The 13,644-nt window shown below is 34.8% G+C and overlaps 1 protein-coding gene across 1 annotated transcript in view; it reads left to right on the top strand.

Annotated features, from left to right (window-relative positions):
* LOC106473022 (polycomb complex protein BMI-1-like) overlaps positions 1 to 13,289 on the top strand; it is a gene marked incomplete at its 3' end in the record, with an annotated part of 30,759 nt that extends 17,470 nt beyond the window's left edge. Inside the window, exon 6 of the mRNA XM_022401532.1 lies at positions 13,209 to 13,289. Coding sequence (XP_022257240.1) covers positions 13,209 to 13,289 — 81 coding nt within the window. The remainder of the gene's footprint in view (positions 1 to 13,208) is intronic.
* Positions 13,290 to 13,644: the final 355 nt, after the last annotated feature.

Genomic DNA, 13,644 nt, shown 5'->3' with positions numbered 1-13,644 from the left:
TATTGGTTACGATATATTATGCGCATATATATTAATCATACGCTAAAAAGGTCGCTAACATTTCCAGTATAACAATTCAAAAATTTCTAAAACAGCAACTTTTTCGTCTACTACATCTACCTGCCTGATCACGTCAGCGGGGCTAGCCCCTAGACGGCTTGGACTATCGCTACAATATTTCTCCAGCTTACTTGACTGGTCTGTGGATGTCCGCTACTGATATTCCGATAAACACACACACACACAGGTATTATATCAGTTGTAAACATATCATACATGTACTTAAATATCTTTTCAACTCAACGGATGGCGTAACATATCAATGGATAGACACGTGACAGTTTTAAAAGGTAAAGTATATACTTTATACAGGTATAACATAAAAAGTAAACAAATAAGAGTATTAAGAAATTATGAATTTTAAAATGAAGTAGGGATCCGGCATTAAAAGTAATGACACAATAATTTAAACCACAATCACTAATTTATAAAATTTAATTCGTACTTTCGCACCTTTATACACTTATCTGTAGGCCAAAGTAATTAATTTGTTGTTATAGCAGTTTTGTTAGTACTCTTGTATAATTAGGTTTACTTCAACATTGTGCCTCAGAATGACGCGTCAGACATACAGTTAGGTTTACTTCAACATTGTGCCTTAAAATGACGCGTCATAAACATAATTAGGTTTACTTCAACAATGTGCGTCATGGATAACATGCTTTTAAGTATTAAAATTCCAGAGAACACTTTGTCGTGATTCTGTTACTAAACCCTTACATTCTCAACTGTCAAATTTGTACTAGCCTATTCCAGTCATCGTTTAGCGAGTGTGTTACATCTCATTAAATGAATATTTAAAACTGTTTTTTGCAGCGCTGAGAAATTGCTATGTCTACTCTTTTATCTACTCGTGTATACGGGTGAAAAGAATCACTGTCTAACAATGTAATTTTGTTCTGCACGTAAAAGCTATTGGAACTAGTAGTAGTAGTTGTTGTTTTCTTAGTTTAATGCTACAAAATAGGCTAGCTACACTCTGCTCATCGCGGGGAATCGAACCCTGAATTTTTAGCTTGCAAATTCGTAAACTTACCGCTGACCCACCGAGGGACTGGAACGAGTAAACAGTCTGAATATGTATTGTAAATATTAGCTTTAACTGCTCTACTAATTCTAAGGTTTAGTATTTTTAAAAGAATTAAAAACACATATCAGTCAGCATTTATTTCAGAATTTTGCCCAAAGCCACACAAGAGCGATTTCTGCGCATAGCCGTTCTCAACTTTGAACTGATAACCTAGAGATAAGGCAGCTAGCTAGGAAGTAGCACTCGCCGCCATTTTACGGACTACTCTAATTGAATAATGGGATTTCACCGTACCTACGATTCCAAAGCACTTTAGTTTTTGCTGCAACGGCTTGTGAACCATGAATCCTCGGATTCACATTCCAGGCACGCAAACCACCAGGTCACACTCGACCATTAATCAGTAAATATTTCTTCACCATTCACCATTACCAAATTAAGAAAAATACATTGAATTAATAATCTTTATGGCTGCATGTACTAGAAACGTTTTAGGTTTAGATTTTTTTCTAATATCTTACGAGCCAGACTTAATGGTTACTGTATCCAAGGGTTCATGGTTCTCGTTCCGTTGCCGCAAAAACTCGCTTCATTCGTTGGATCCGTGGGTGTGCAATAAAACTGGCAAACAAGTGCATGTCGAAACTGACTGTTAGAAAGGTTAGTCGTATCAGTAACGGAAGTGACGTTAGTTTTAAGCAGTTTCTGTAGGCATATTTGTCGAGAATAATGCGAGCTCATAAAGGGTATTGTCACTTTATGGGATGCTTTGTTTTGTTTTTTAGCATACTACTAATGATAGTGAATTAAAAGTCTTAGCGTAGTTTATGTATGCTGAAAAAAAACTTTGTCCGTGATTCATTCTAGAGAAAGTGATCACGTGTATTATTGATAAATATTAGCTAAATGTTTGTGGTCAACAACACCCACAGCCGACATTTGGGCTACTAGAATGGAATGTAGAGGGTTGAGCACGTTATATTAAGACACTTTGCAACCTCGCAACGATATCAAAGTTCATATCGTCACGCCCGGTCATGTTCTATCTGACGACCGTGCATCTTGACAATAGCCCTGCTGCGTAGTTAGGCTCCATCGTAAGGCTGTCATGCTTACAACACAACATCCTTCCTTGCATGCTTTTTATTCATTCATCTAGTGTACAGGGACGAGTTTTTCCCAGCACCCGTGTGAACAGTCGCATCGTACATTAAGTGTGTCTTCACCTGAATGTCTTCGTATACAATCACATGAATAACAGTTTTATTCTCCAGCTGCTTGACGGTTGAAGGATATATCGTGGAAGCAACCTGTGTACACGTGACTTGTGTCGCTTTCTCCAGACGGAGATCCTTCTTGATTACATTTTATACTGTTGCCCGAGAGAATTGGACAGCTTTTGCCAATGACTTTTGTATTCATGGATCCTTAACTGTTACAAAACGCCTCTCTTTATTGCTACTGATGGGATACGACTTGTTGAATGTCTCTTTCTGGATGGTCCCGGGTTCCCAAGTTGACCCATATTCCTTTGTGTTCCAGTATACTAAGATCAAGTTATATTATTGTTCGAGTTACTATATCACAATCCGTACACATCTTTATGATCTGAGTGCATGAATATTTTTCGTCGGAAAGGATTGTTACATAGTATACCCATCTCAAAAGCGATCAGTTTTCGATGGAATTAAACTATCTACGAATGCTAAACAATGTCAAAATGTATTTCACAAACATGCAGTTTCACCTTGAATTTGTATCGGCCATAGTTTCGACGTGACATGCTGATTTGTATATTCAAAATCATTTTAATATAGCCTTCTCAAATCTGTAGTACAATGCTTAGAATATGAGATTCAAGTCTCCGCGATAGACAGAAAGCAGATAGCTTAGTTTCTTTGTTTTTGTTTGTGTGTGTGTGTTTTACATGTTTCATTTTTTGAAATATATGGGACATAAAATAGTTTACCAAAAACAATCTGTTCAAATTTGTATTTTGTGGAAAAATAATTTTTATTCTATTTAACTCAGTAGTAAAATTACAACAGAAAACGAAAATATAAATAAATAAATAAATATATATGTGTGTGTGTGTGTGTGTGTGTGTGTGTGTGTGTGTGTGTATAAATTAAACCACTGAATGCACACCAAGACGAATAAGGTGATAGAAATACCAGTTTTTATTATGAATGAAAAACTTGCATTAAATCTTGCTCTCATGTTGATAAACGCACTTGAAATTGATTAGTTTAAGGTTTCTAACTTTCCAATGACAATAAAAATGCAACAATTGTAAAAAATATATGTAGTAGACCAGTGAATTAGAGGCAATCTGGACAGACAGATAATCTCCGTACTTCAACGTCATGCACTTGTGTCGGATGGGATGATTATGATACTCACTTAATCATATATATTACGCTTGCATTTTTCTGTCCGGAACTTTTCTTGTAAACTTATCTAGAAAGGCCTTTGTCCAAGGAGCGCCGATTGCACCTTGGCTTTTCCATTCAGAATCACCTTACCTGTTTTTTACTTAGTCGAACTTCGTAATGCTACACGATGACACAGGGTCGTTGTCGTCTGGCTTCGATTTCAACTTTAGTTTTTGTATTTGCAAAGTTTTTATTACAAATAACACTTTACCCGCCTTGTAATCTCCTAACAATAAATAACATTACAGTAAATACAATTGCTATGGGCTTTCTAGACTTACTTAGGTCTAAAATACAAATGCGAGTTATTTCAAAACGGTATGCTTATCACTTTGTGAACATTCATTCAGACGTTTCTGCATATTCAACTAAATTTGCCTTCCTTACAACTTTACTTTGCAATAATTTAGCTTCGGTTCGTTTTATAGACTGGTATAAACACCTTTTATCTACTTTTTTTGTTTAGTACGAGTTTAATTCTTCGTTTTCGTGAGTTTTTTTTTGTTACAACTCGTAAAAACCGTGCCATGCACTGAACACTCCATAACTGTTTTATACTCTGTACACTATTGTAAATATCATTACTATATTGTTTACTTTGTGTAGTTTTATTAAATAAAGTTACGTCTACGTGAGTTTGTTTGTCTGACTGTATAATTTTATTTTATTTTTCAAATAGACCAGGATTATCGATCTAACACATAATACCTGCAAGAAAACGTAGCTTAAATTAAGTAAGTGAAAATGATAGAATAAGGAAAATTCAAGCGAAGGGCATGAAAACTCCCGCAAATGTTTTGGAGGTCGCGGATAGTATATTATTACATTACTTTTAATATAGAAGAGAGGAATAAAGTTGCCAGTTTTTCATACATTGTAGTGTGTAATTTAGGATGCATATATTTTTGTTGAGGTGTTTGTTACAGTTTTATTTGTCACAGATTGATGGTTTGGCTTTGTTTAAAGGTTTACGAAATGATTTGAGCCATATTTTGATACGTTTCTCTGTGTCTAACTAATTAAAAACTGAAATACTGAGTGAAAAGTAAGCGCAAAGCTGCTGAATAAATAGGTTATCTAAAGAGCACCCACAGCAGGGATTGAACATCGAATTTTTTTGCGTTTTAAGCCCTCGAAAGCTTACTGCTGTGTTAATCGATCCAATAAACATGGCAGCCTTTGTCACAACATATTAAATTACTATTGTTATTGAACAAAGTGCTTTGTTCTTTAACAGTTTGTAGATAAACCCTTAATTACCAATACCTTTCTCTCAGTGTTTAAATTTGTATACGTATTAATCAAACGTTTACGTAACTACTATGTTTACTAATCATTTGTTTACATAACTAACAACGTGTAAATTAGAATCAGTTGTTAACATAATTAACCGTGTGTAGTAGTCTAATTAGTTGTTTATCTAACTATTTAATATCATTACATATCATGCGGAGATGGATTCACACTGGACAGATTGTTTATTAAAATTGAATATTTGTGTCCGTTTCTTGTCATTGATGGATCTCCATATTTACTTCTGTTTAAGATCTTTTGGATAGTGTTTGCTTACAGAATGCTATATATATATATATATATCGCTACTTACAAATTTTGGATCATTGTTATGGTGTGTAGTCCTTGTACAAGGTGGCGAAGAATACTTATAATAACACTTGTCATAAGACATTAGTATTAGGCCTACATATGTATATACTAGTCCTTTAGAGTTTGCCCCCCACCCCCACAGCGGTATGTGTGCGGACTTACAACGCTAGAATCCGGGTTTCGATACCCGTGGTGGGCAGAGCCCAGATAGCCCATTGTGTAGCTTTGTGCTTAATTAAAAACAAACAAACCTTTAGAGTTTATCAAGATTATACACTTTTCTAATTGTTGAAAATCCATAAGAGATGTAATGTGTCTAATATTAATGTCTTATGACAACTATACTTTTGAACCATGCTTGATTACAAATATTATATCTATCACTGTTTAGGAAATTTAAATAATGTTTGATTCTAATTTCTCTTTATACTTTGTTGTTATGTGAATGTTTGTTTTCATAAAAACATTCTGTTCTATAGATATTGAATTCACCTGTCAGTTTAACCTATATTTCTGTCTATTGTGAAGATTTGTTTGTTTTGTTGTAGAGCAAAGCTATACTGTAGTGTTTGTACTTTTTCCACCGTGAGGAATTGAACCCCGGCTTTTAAATTCATAAGCTGACTGCTGGCTAGGGAACCTATATTGCAGGGCAAGAAATATCTTAAAATATTTGTATAAGTATTTCAGAAAAAAAAATTTGAGACTCTCATACAAATGTACAGTTAATATCAAAAATCTGTGTACGGCCCTGTTACAAAATGATTAATTGTGCCTTCCGCTAATTGGTTATAATCTTGTATAGTACTTATGGCATCATGAATTATATTTGCCGTTTAGGTGTGACTAATTATGGTTTCTCTTGAGTGGTGAATACATTCAAGAAAGGAATATATGTGACACTCAACAGACGCAGAAACACAAAATTGAGTAAAGTAAAGGTTTATTCTTTCCTGCCAGGAAATACTTTGGCCCAGGCCAGGTAGTTAATGTGCAAGACTCTGGATCTCGGACTCCATGGTTCGCGTCCCGTTCCCGCATTTTTGGGATTGGGCTGTGGGTGCGCTATAAGAGTGACCGTCAAATCGCATTATTCGGTCTGGCAAGAGTTGGCGGGGGGGGGGGGGGGTTGACCAACTGACTTCAAAATTAGAGAGAGTTAACGCTAACAGTCCTCGGATATCTTTGCACGAAACACATCAAGCAAATTACTTTAGTTACAAGTGAATCTGATGCAAATGTTAGTCGAAATGTTCCTGAATTTCACTGTTTTTGTTGTTCTATACCCGCAATAAAAGTGTCCAAACTGCTCTCTGTGTCTTTAAGTGAACTATGATACCTCTAAAGAACGGGTTCCCTAATCTTTTAGTTTGAGCCACCCCACCCTCGAGACCTTAGGAACCCAGTTGAGGACTCCCACCTAATAATGATTTGATAGAAAATTCACATAGTAGCCAGTCTGAGGTTCTTTACTTTCATTGTTGTTTGAAAAATAATCTCGAGCATATCAATTATCGTTGAAAACATTTTTGTCGGATGTAAGGGAATATTTCTATACACATGCCCCCCCCCTCCTTCCCAGACCATCTTTCTGACCACCACTCTAAAACATGCTTCTCGAATCCAACTCTGTTTGCTGAGCGACCATTATTTCCCCGAAAGAGGGCCTAGGGCCGCCTAGAGGGTTCACCTGTTTTAACCATTTGCACCACTATACAATAGTTTGTTTTCCGTCAGTCAGTCAGTCGACACTAAAATTGCGTTACATAAAGGACGCTTAACGTTGCAATTTGTGCTGTCGTGACGTCAGTAAAACGTGTGTATACCAGGAACCATAAGATTAATTATGCACTCTGTAGGCTACAACACAGCGTGACAAATGAACTTCAAAGGCAAGAAATAAAAAAATATATATATATTTGTTACTCATAATTTTGGTTTTATTTACTCTTGAAGCACATCTAGTTTAGTCATATTACTTTTGATACCCCGATAAGAACCCCCCCCCCCCCTGACATTTCAGTAATAAAACATTCAATGACTTTTTAATTAAATAATAGATTGGGAAACTTCGTCAAAAAATTTATCCAATCTTTAGGCACTTTTAGGTCAAAATAATTTTATTGCTTTAAGTTTGACGAAACAACTTATTGTGTTGCGTATCGATCCGAGTTATTAAATACAGTTTAAATAATAATCTAAAATAGATTGTTTTTAGGATTAACCAATGATGCATAAAAACATGAAGGGGTAGATAAACAGTTTTTTTAAAATAAATTCCAAATCACAAGAACTATGTGGTGGGGGACAGGTGATGATCGCCAGAAACAGTACTGGCGTAATTTATCGCACGTGTATTATTTTAACACTAGCCAGTATAACCAATTGTAAAGACTATATAATACGAGAATTCACGTAGTACAAGGACACTAAATAGCATCAGTCACGTGAACCCTGCAGGGATCACGTGAAGTAAAAATGTTGCCGAGTCCTCCCTCAGACACCCGAGACGTAAGTCTGAGTGAAGTTAATACGGTATACACAGTTCTATTATGGTGGAGTTAGTTAAGAGTGATTATTATTAATTGTAGTTAATATTTTAGGATTTTTTTAGCAGTTCTTCTGGTAGAAGTTAATACATAATAATATATGGTTTTATTTACTTATTTTATTAATCGGTCACCGTATTATATTTCTAAAATTGGTCAGATATTCGGACAAATTTTTCACGGTGTATGAACTAACTTTGTCCTTATGGTTTCCGTAATTAACATTATTATGCATAAAATGTGTAATAAGTTATCACAGGTGCACCATTGTGTCGTCTTTCTGTAATAAACTTAATTATGTGTCTACAAATAAACGTGTAATAATAAGTTATCTCGTGTTGTCTTTCCGTAATTAACATTATTGTGCGTTTCTGTACATAAAATGTGTAATAAGTTATCACAGGTGCACCATTGTGTCGTCTTTCTGTAATAAACTTAATTATGTGTTTACAAATAAACGTGTAATAATAAGTTATCTCGTGTTGTCTTTCCGTAATTAACATTATTGTGTATGTAGAGATAAACGTGTGGTAAGTTATCGCGTGTATCACACTCTCCTTTCTGTAGTTAACAGCTGTGTGTGTCTCTCCATATAAACGTGCAGTAAGTTATCAGTTATGTTAGTGTCACCCTTGGCAAAAATGCAGTCTACTCGATGTGATTAAAGTAAAAGATCAAAAATATATATACGTTTTTTTTTCTTTTTTTTTGGTAAAGTAGGATTACCTTTTCATCAATAACGTATTTATAACTTGTTTCGTCGGGGTTTTATTTCTGGCTACCCAGCTTCATACCACTTATTTTCTTTTGTGTGTTTGTGTGTGCGTTGTCTGAAACAACTTTAATTTGTGTGTGTGTAGTATAAAAATATCTCAGATGTCTGAGAGAAAAATAACTACTGTACAACGTTGTATCTTTTTCTTGTATAACTTACCACCTTTTGTCAAGGCCCAGGAAGTTTAGAAATCGGCGGGAAATTTTGTATTTTTCGAATGTTTTAATTGTAACTCATCCACGCAGCATCGAGTTACTTCTTTTCGTTGACACGTGTGTTCGCGTGGTGATTGATGCTATTGGATAGCATAAAGAAAATTTAACTGCTACTGCTAGCTTACGTAAAGAATCGGCGAAAGTAGTGTCTGTTGGAGCGTGATAACCAGTCTCTCTACCCCGACACGTATAATGGCACCGGCCCGTGATAGGTTGTGACGTCAGGTTCTACGACCTAGGCTGACAGCTCGTGGACCTTGCCGGGAAGGGTGCAACGTGACGAGAGTTGTTTGTGTACTGAACGTGTGCTCTAGTCTTAGAAATCGATATATATACTGTTTAGTTGCAAGGTTTCTTGCGTTGAACAAGCCGGATGATATTACTTCATCGATGTATGTTGTTGCATGTTACATAGACTCTTTTCATACAGAAAAACCTTCATACATACACGTTATTTGTCTGTGGTCAGTAAATTGTAAATACACCCAAGCTGTCGATTTATCAGAGAACGAGAGTTTTTGATAGTTTACGTTTTTGCCACTAGTTTATATATTCGACAGACCATAAACAGGTACTTTTAGTACAGAAAATACGCGTGTCAGAGAAGAAAGACATTTTTGGCACTTTTAAAAGAGCCTATGTGATTGTCTTGAAATTCAGTATTTTAGCACATTTACCAAAATATACAATTTTTTTTTAATTCATTGAATCAAAACTACTAAATAAAAAAATAATTTAGTTGTAATGCTCGAAAGATAATATGACAGGTTCGGTAGTTTGTTTGTTTGTTTGTTTTTAATTGTGCACAAAGCTACACAAGGGCTATCTGTGATCTGCCCACCACGGGTATCGAAACCCGGTTTCTAGCGTTGTAAGTCCGCAGACATGCCGCTGTGTCACTGGGAGCAGGTTCGGTATTATTCAACCATTATTTACAAAAGTAATCCAGACGTTTGTAGAGTGGCGAGTTTATATTCCATTCTGCAAGTACTCGTGGCACGATGTTTTATACCAGTAACACTATTATTGTATTTCTATTTAATGTTTATCTAATAAAAATCACGTCGTGGGATTTCTACCTTATTATGCTTTCAAATTGTGCTTCTTAACACACAGTTTTTCTGTTGACTCGCTGTTTTCGTTTCGGACTGTTGATTATAATAATTTTTTTTCTAATAATGACATCGTTATTTTCACCGTACGTTTTGAGGCGCGCTCGGTCGCACTACTGTGTTCTGTGACGCAGTTACAAAGTGCAGTGGCGTCCGTGCTGTAGTTTTCGAGATGTATTCAGCTGTTTTGACAACTTCTATGTTTCGCATGTGATTCAGTGTGACTTGATTCTCTGAGTTATCTCAGATTTTTACTAAACTACTAGTTGGATAAACCAGAAAGAAGAATAGGATGAGATTAGTTATATTATATGAACTAACCAGTTCTAACTTGATAAAATTATATAAACCAACCGGTGCTAATAACTGTACCGCTATATGAATCAACTGGTTCTAATTTAATAACTTCGAACTTCCTGTTTCCATGATAGAAATAATTTTCCAATCCTTAACCTCACTGATCCAAAATACCAACCACACATTTATGGCCAAGGTTAATATTTCTATTGTGACGTTGTTCGTTACATTCTTAAAACCATGGGTATATTATCTACCCATCCATTCCCATTTTATCACTACATAAGTTTTACAATCCAGATTTATAATCACTTCGTTAATAAAGGAGATACGCAATGATAACAACTACTAGCTACAACATCACAGATAAAAAAAACAACAAAAAACAGCTATATGTTGTTAGATAACACCCACTATCAAAGTTTAAAATATCTCTCATTTTTCAGTAAGCTGCTTCATTTGGATAAAAGTTTTGATACGTAATACTCTGGAACTAGCATCTTAAAATAGTTACCAACTACAGGATATGTGATGAAACTAGAAATCTCGTTGTTGTTTTTTTTTATTACTAACTATAGAAACGAATACCACATCTATTTCGCAAGCTATTGGTTAACTTTCAAAACTAGAAACACGACAAACAAGTGAATTATTTCTAGTTAATTGTTTTAAATTTGCAATAAAATAATTTTCTTTTTACACCGTGAAATTGGTTAAAATGTGTTGTTTGTTTTCTTTTAATGTGCGCTTTCATTGTTCCTTTTAATTATTAACAATTCAAACAACCTACTGAGAAACGTCATCAAGTTGGATGGATCCAAAGAAGTAAAAATACATATCTATTTATATATGCGTGAGATTAATTATATGTAGTGTAGGAACGTCATACAACTCGGTCTTAATAGTAACCAACTGCTATTGGTAGATTACGTTGACAGACGCCGCTTGCCACGTTCTTATGGAACCTTTGATTGGACCGTTTAAACACGAGGGTGTACCCCGACGCGGCGAAGGGCGGAGCAGGCCTCAATAGAAGGGATAGGAGGGAGGTTCTAATTTAACTGTGCGTGTGAACGTATAGCGAATTCTGGGACAATTCATGAGTTTGTATCATCGGGATAATGATAAAAAAATAGCTATCTATAGTCGTCTAGAGGGAACAGCAGCCCCATTTCAAAATAAAATGCGTATTGAGGACTGTTTTTATTTATTAGAGATAAATCATTTGTTTTATTTAATTTCAATATTAGGATCCTAGCTGAGTATTTACACGGATCTATACCGGTTACCCGGTACCTGATGATGACAAAACCTTGTCGAAACGTTGTACATTTGCTGTTATGTTAAACGTATGTTAAAGTTTTTCTTCATTACCCATTCAAGCCGTCTCCAGCCATTATATCGGTTACATTCCTGAAAAAAAAATCCTTTATTATATACTTATTAGATAACTAAAGTAACTTTCAAGATAACGTATAAAACTCTAAAAATATAAACTTGTCATACAGGAATATACGCGTGAAACCCTGTGTATTACGAGTATAATAATTATAGATAAAAGTAAAGTTGTGAGAGTTTATTTAATTGTGAACTAACAGTTGAGAACACTTCCTGATTAATAAATAAAAGTTATGTTTATTAGCACCGACTTTTTCTAATAATGAATTCGTTCTTTTCACCGTACGTTCCGCGATCCGTTCGGTAGCAATACTTTGGGAAAAATAATTCGAAGTAAGACGTTCTCGTATGTAATCCAGTTTGGTCAAAATTCAAAATACGGGCTGTCCGGAGATCATACGAACAATTGTATTAGCATGAATTTCTGTCATTATCTGAGTTAGCATTCAAGCAGTATCTCATTGCAATACATAAAGCAAAAAAATGATTTTTTTTTTATTTCACATCAATTTCAGCTCAATAATGGTGTGAGACACAAAATGGCGGACTTTTAATTTGTTTTTTTTTATTGTCTGGAGAGGGTGCTATTGTGGAAAAAATAAAATGAAACAAAAACTCTGAAATTGCTCATACTTTGTCAACGCTAAAGCCACAGTTTTGAGTGTTCAATTCGTTTTTAACAGGAATCCGCCATAAAGCACTTCATGACATCACAATATCTAAGCAATACAAGATGACTAGGGTCACGTGAGCATACTGAGGCAAAACGATATAGCATTATTGTGAACATGATGTAAGACGTAAATATAGACTGATGAGTGTTTTCATAGATATTGTTTGTTTGTTTGTAATTAAGCACAAAGCTACACAATGGGCTATCTGTGCTCTGCCCACCACGAGTATCGAAACCCGGATTCTAGCGTTGTAACTCCGCAGACATACCGCTGTGACACTGGGGGAGGGGGGGCATAAATATGGCGTTCTTTTATTCTGGTTCTATAATGCATGAAATGGATTTCATCTGAGGACACCTTTACGGTTCATAAAGGTCGTGCTGAATGACTATATTGTTATTGTACTTTCCCTGTCCGTTTTGGTTTCTATGTTGGTGTTGTTATTGTTATTACATTATAAATAATATAAAACAAATGTGTCTTTAGACCTTCTTTATGCCAGAGATACAAAATAACGATTTATTATTATCCCTAAAAACTGAATAATTGAATCGGAATAAATTGTATTGTTCTGTATTTATAAGATGTCTCAGACTAACATGTAATATACATATAACTGTTCAGGTTTGTCGTTTATTGCTTGTTTAAAGTGTATTGTTCTGTATTTATAAGATGTCTCAGACTAACATGTAATATACATATAACTGCTCAGGTTTGTCGTTTATTGCTTGTTTAAAGTGTATTGTTCTGTATTTATAAGATTTTCTCAGAGTAACATATAATTACATATAACTGTTCAGGTTTGTCGTTTATTGCTTGTTTAAAGTGTATTGTTCTGTATTTATAAGATGTCTCAGACTAACATGTAATATACATATAACTGTTCAGGTTTGTCGTTTATTGCTTGTTTAAAGTGTATTGTTCTGTATTTATAAGATGTCTCAGAGTAACATATAATTACATATAACTGTTCAGGTTTGTCGTTTACTGCTTGTTTTATACTGTAATAATTATTCGTTCTGTTAAGTTTAGTGACTTTTTTATCAACTTATTTCCAGGTTACCATCATGTACTACGATGAGGTGTTACAAGACAACTATAAGTTGATGGATATCGCCTATATTTACACCTGGAAACGTGTAAGTTGATTGGTCGTAAGCTTGCACGACCCTCTTTATACTTTACAGATATCATGCGGATACTCTGAAAAATAAGTAGAATTTAGGCTCATCCCGAGAATGAAAGAAAGTGGTACTGGTTTGTTGTTTTTTTTAGAAATCTGTACTTTAATACTACATTCGGAAAAATAATTCGAAGTCAAACAACCTATAAACAATTCAGTTTTGGAAAAAAAAAGAGAGAAAACAGTTACGTGATTTTAATATGGGCTGTCAGGAAATCGTACTAACAATCTTATTAACATGTTGTTGTTTTTTCTGCCCGTGTTGTGTTGCCATGACATTCCATACTGTAATATATAGAATTATAGTAGCC

The sequence above is a fragment of the Limulus polyphemus genome, unplaced genomic scaffold (assembly GCF_000517525.1).
Source record: "Limulus polyphemus unplaced genomic scaffold, Limulus_polyphemus-2.1.2 Scaffold5818, whole genome shotgun sequence".
Taxonomy (NCBI): domain Eukaryota; kingdom Metazoa; phylum Arthropoda; class Merostomata; order Xiphosura; family Limulidae; genus Limulus; species Limulus polyphemus.
Note: the sequence above shows the minus strand (reverse complement) of the source record. Positions and strands in the feature narration are given on the sequence as shown.